Genomic DNA, 3,570 nt, shown 5'->3' with positions numbered 1-3,570 from the left:
ATATGAGCCAGAAATTATTTATAAACAAATTCAATTATTACTTCTACTTATAAATGAGGTGTGGAAGCTTGTGTCATAACTCGAACACATGCCCGATTTCTCTTTCTCTTTCTCTCTTTGATATGTAGGTCACAAATACAAATGGAGCCTGTGAACAATGGTCCTCCTCTAATGTAATTCATACTCCTACAATGGAGCGAGTGTTTCAAGGTTGCAAAGAATGAAGATGTAGTTGTTCGTCCCATTGCAAACTTCCATCCATCTCTATGGGGAGACTATTTCATCACAAATGTTACATTATCATCTACACATCAGGCATGCCATACTGTTTTAAAAATTTTATTTTTAAAAATAGATAAACTACATGTATTAAATGTAAGAAAAAATGAAGGTTGAAGGACAACAGTTGAACAAAGGCATGCCATAGTTTCACTTGTTATTTTTAACACAAATTAATATATATATACATACACATCCAGGAGGGAACAGATGAAACAAAGAATGCAAGTACTCGTTAAGGATGTAAAGATTTTGCTAAAGGATGCAAAGGGTTCAATGAGAGAGGAGATGCAACTCATTGATGCACTCCAACGCCTTGGTGTGGCTTATCACTTTGAACAAGAGATCAGTGAAGCGTTATGGTTCGTTAATACTTCTAGTTCTTCTGGTCACCATTCATACAGTGACGACGATCTTCATTTTGTTGCTCTTCGGTTTAGATTACTAAGAGAACGTCACTATTATGTTCCACCATGTATTTATATATTTATGTACATCATTTTGGCATGAACATTTTCTTGTGAGTTTGTTTATATCTATATGCATATATATATTGCAGATGTCTTTAACCAGTTTATGGATGGCAAAGGAAAGTTCAAAGAAGAAGTGAGTAATGATTTGAATGGTTTGTTAAGCTTGTATGAAGCAGCTTACCTTGGAATCCCTGGAGAGGATTTGTTGGATGAAGCCCTTGATTTCACAAGAAGCCATTTGCAGTCTCTTGTGAAGCATATAGGACCAAGCCTAGCACGAAAAGTTAAGCATGCATTGGAAGCACCTTTGAGAAAGAGAATGACCAAATTGAATGCCAGATTATATATACCCATTTATGAAGAAGACACTGAAGCAAAGAACGATGTTGTGCTTGAGCTTGCAAAGCTTGATTTTCACATATTGCAATTACTTCATAGAGAGGAGGTCAAAAAGATCAGCATGTAAGTACTCATACAAACTATAATTTTAGATGATTAATTCTTACCATACTTGGGTGGCTTTGATATTAGCGAATTACAAAATAGTAACATATATATATATATTTATATGTTTAATTTAACTCATAATTTTGATTGGCTTATATTGAAGAATTCTACTGAATATACAGGTGGTGGAAAGATGTAGGTGTGCCAACAAAGCTGACGTTTGCTAGAGACAGGATAGTAGAACTCTACTTCTGGATATTAGGCGTATATTTTGAGCCCCAGTATTCAAGGGCCAGGATGATGATGGTAAAGGTGATATCTATGGTTTCCCTTATGGATGATGTTTATGATTCCTATGGTACAATGGTTGAGCTGCAACATTTTACTGGTGCAATTCAAAGGTCAGAAACTTTATCATATATCTTCAGGTCACTGAACACAAATTACACATGATGATTAAAATTATTTTGTTCACTTTGCTTCCATATCAAATTATTAACCGGACCAGCCCTGCAAGCTTTATTGCAAGTATGTAAATGCAGGTGGGACTTCAAGGCTGCTGATGAGATGGAGGAATGTCTACGAGTTGCTTTCCTTGCCATATATCAGACAATGGGAGAACTTGAAGATGAAGTGCTCAAGGATGGCAAGCTTTACCGCATTGATTACCTCAGAAGAGAAGTACAATAATTCACTAGTCTAAATAGCTTAGAAATTAAGCATTTCAATATATTTTTAATGTTGACATATAATTTAAAAAAAATAGTTGCAAAAGTATATTCAATGATGATCGAATTAATTACACCATGAAAATAAATATTTATGAATATTCCATCCATCACAATTTCATAACATATTGAATCACAACAATCTAAACCCTTTATGGATGTAATTTGTCTTCATTGCATAAAGAATTGCGCTTTTTAACTACAAAGGTTGGTTGCTTGATTCTAGTTAAGATTGTTAGCTGCAATTCAAATGTATTATGAGCTTAAATTTTATAGGATATGAAACCCAAAGTTATATATATATATATATACATATTCATATATATGATATGTATTACCTTAATCAATGCGTTGGTATATCCTTGTGCTTCAGCAAAGAAATGCACAAATAACAAAAATATTTGTCTCTTTTAAATATAACCACCCATGACATAAGGTTTAACTTCATTTTAGTTTTCGCAGTTTGAAAAGTTGGCTATTGTATACCTAGAAGAAGCCAAATGGAGAGATGAATGTTATGTACCATCACTGGCCGAACACCTGGAGCTGTCAATCAAGACCTCTACTTTGAATGTTGTTGCTTGTGCCTCATTCATTGGTATGGGAGAAATAGCAGGGAAGCACTCATTTGACTGGGTTACAAGTTTTCCTCAAATTATCAAAGATGTAAGCAAGCTTTCTAGGCTCATGGATGATGTTGGGGGTTTTGAGGTATGCATGATTTCGATAAAAAATAACTAGTTTAAAATTAAAAGTTTTTTGATTATTTAACTTAAAATATGTTATTATTAATAAATTATCTTCGATATGTTTTCCATAGGTTGATGCAAAGATGGGAAGAAAACATGTTGTTTCAACAATTCATTGCTGCATGAATGAGTTTGGAGACTCACTAGAAGAGGCAAAAGCAAGATTATTACATTTGGTAGAGGATGCATGGAAGAACATCAATAAAGAGTGTTTACATCTAACTATACCATCTGCTCTACTTGCCAGAGTAGTTAATTCTGCTTGTACAATGGAAACCATCTATAGAAAGATAGATGGATATACTGAGCCAAGTTTATTAAAAAATTCCATCTCATTATTGTTTGTTCAACCAATTTAATGTTGAAGCGGAAATATGTTTTAAAACAACATCCCTACCTTAGTCTAGTATTGTACAACTTGTTGAAGTTGATTTGAAGCAGCACGGGTCTCACCTAATATGGAGTGCAAGTATGCATAGAAGATTTTAGTATCTTTATATGTATTAGGGGTCAAATGATAGTTGCTTTATTATTTACGTGTTTGGTTGGTTATTTATGAGCTTGTCATCATGGTGTAATGTCCATGCTTAATTATAGTTCTATGCAGTATTTTATTGGTTGAACGATCATGAAGAAAGTTTGTTCATTTAAAGGAGTCTCATATATTGTGTATATATATTCTATGAATTAAGAACCGTTAATCATCATCTCCCTAACAAAACAAACAACAGTGGTGTCACGCCCTGAACCCTGCCCAACCGGACCCGACGCGCGGACAAACGGCCGCAGACCCACAAGGTGTGAGCCTCATAGGCCTGCAAGGCCTCAGGATCTGATTCAGGACAAGAAAATCTATAATAACTCAACAGTGTTATAGGATTACAGACTCTACAA

At 34.5% G+C, this 3,570-nt stretch overlaps 1 protein-coding gene across 3 annotated transcripts; it reads left to right on the top strand.

The window, feature by feature from the left end:
• Positions 1–206: 206 nt before the first annotated feature.
• Positions 207–3,339, top strand: LOC120281855 ((-)-germacrene D synthase-like). 3 transcript variants are annotated; one of them, XM_039288550.1, is made up of 6 exons: positions 207–315; positions 839–1,214; positions 1,382–1,600; positions 1,742–1,880; positions 2,381–2,638; positions 2,748–3,338. In XM_039288550.1, the coding sequence occupies exons 1-6, from the start codon at positions 267–269 to the stop codon at positions 3,033–3,035; spliced, it is 1,329 nt and encodes a 442-aa protein (XP_039144484.1). In that variant the 5' UTR covers positions 207–266; the 3' UTR covers positions 3,036–3,338. The 3 variants fall into 3 exon arrangements, with proteins under 3 accessions (XP_039144484.1, XP_039144482.1, XP_039144483.1); XM_039288548.1 differs by lacking the exon at positions 207–315 and adding an exon at positions 489–754 and having other exon boundaries at positions 2,748–3,339; XM_039288549.1 differs by lacking the exon at positions 207–315 and adding an exon at positions 489–754 and having other exon boundaries at positions 2,390–2,638.
• The last annotated feature ends 231 nt before the right edge of the window (positions 3,340–3,570 follow it).

The sequence above is a fragment of the Dioscorea cayenensis genome, chromosome 18 (assembly GCF_009730915.1).
Source record: "Dioscorea cayenensis subsp. rotundata cultivar TDr96_F1 chromosome 18, TDr96_F1_v2_PseudoChromosome.rev07_lg8_w22 25.fasta, whole genome shotgun sequence".
Taxonomy (NCBI): Eukaryota; Viridiplantae; Streptophyta; class Magnoliopsida; order Dioscoreales; family Dioscoreaceae; genus Dioscorea; species Dioscorea cayenensis.
This window is presented reverse-complemented; position numbering and strand designations above follow the sequence as displayed.

Excerpts from the sequence above, each read along its gene's own strand:
- LOC120281855 (XM_039288548.1), top strand. The coding sequence starts at position 490 with ATGAAACAAAGAATGCAAGTACTCGTTAAGGATGTAAAGATTTTGCTA. Across the intron at positions 1,215-1,381 it reads GAGGTCAAAAAGATCAGCAT|GTGGTGGAAAGATGTAGGTG; the intron begins GTAAGTACTCAT and ends CTGAATATACAG. Across the intron at positions 2,639-2,747 it reads ATGATGTTGGGGGTTTTGAG|GTTGATGCAAAGATGGGAAG; the intron begins GTATGCATGATT and ends TGTTTTCCATAG.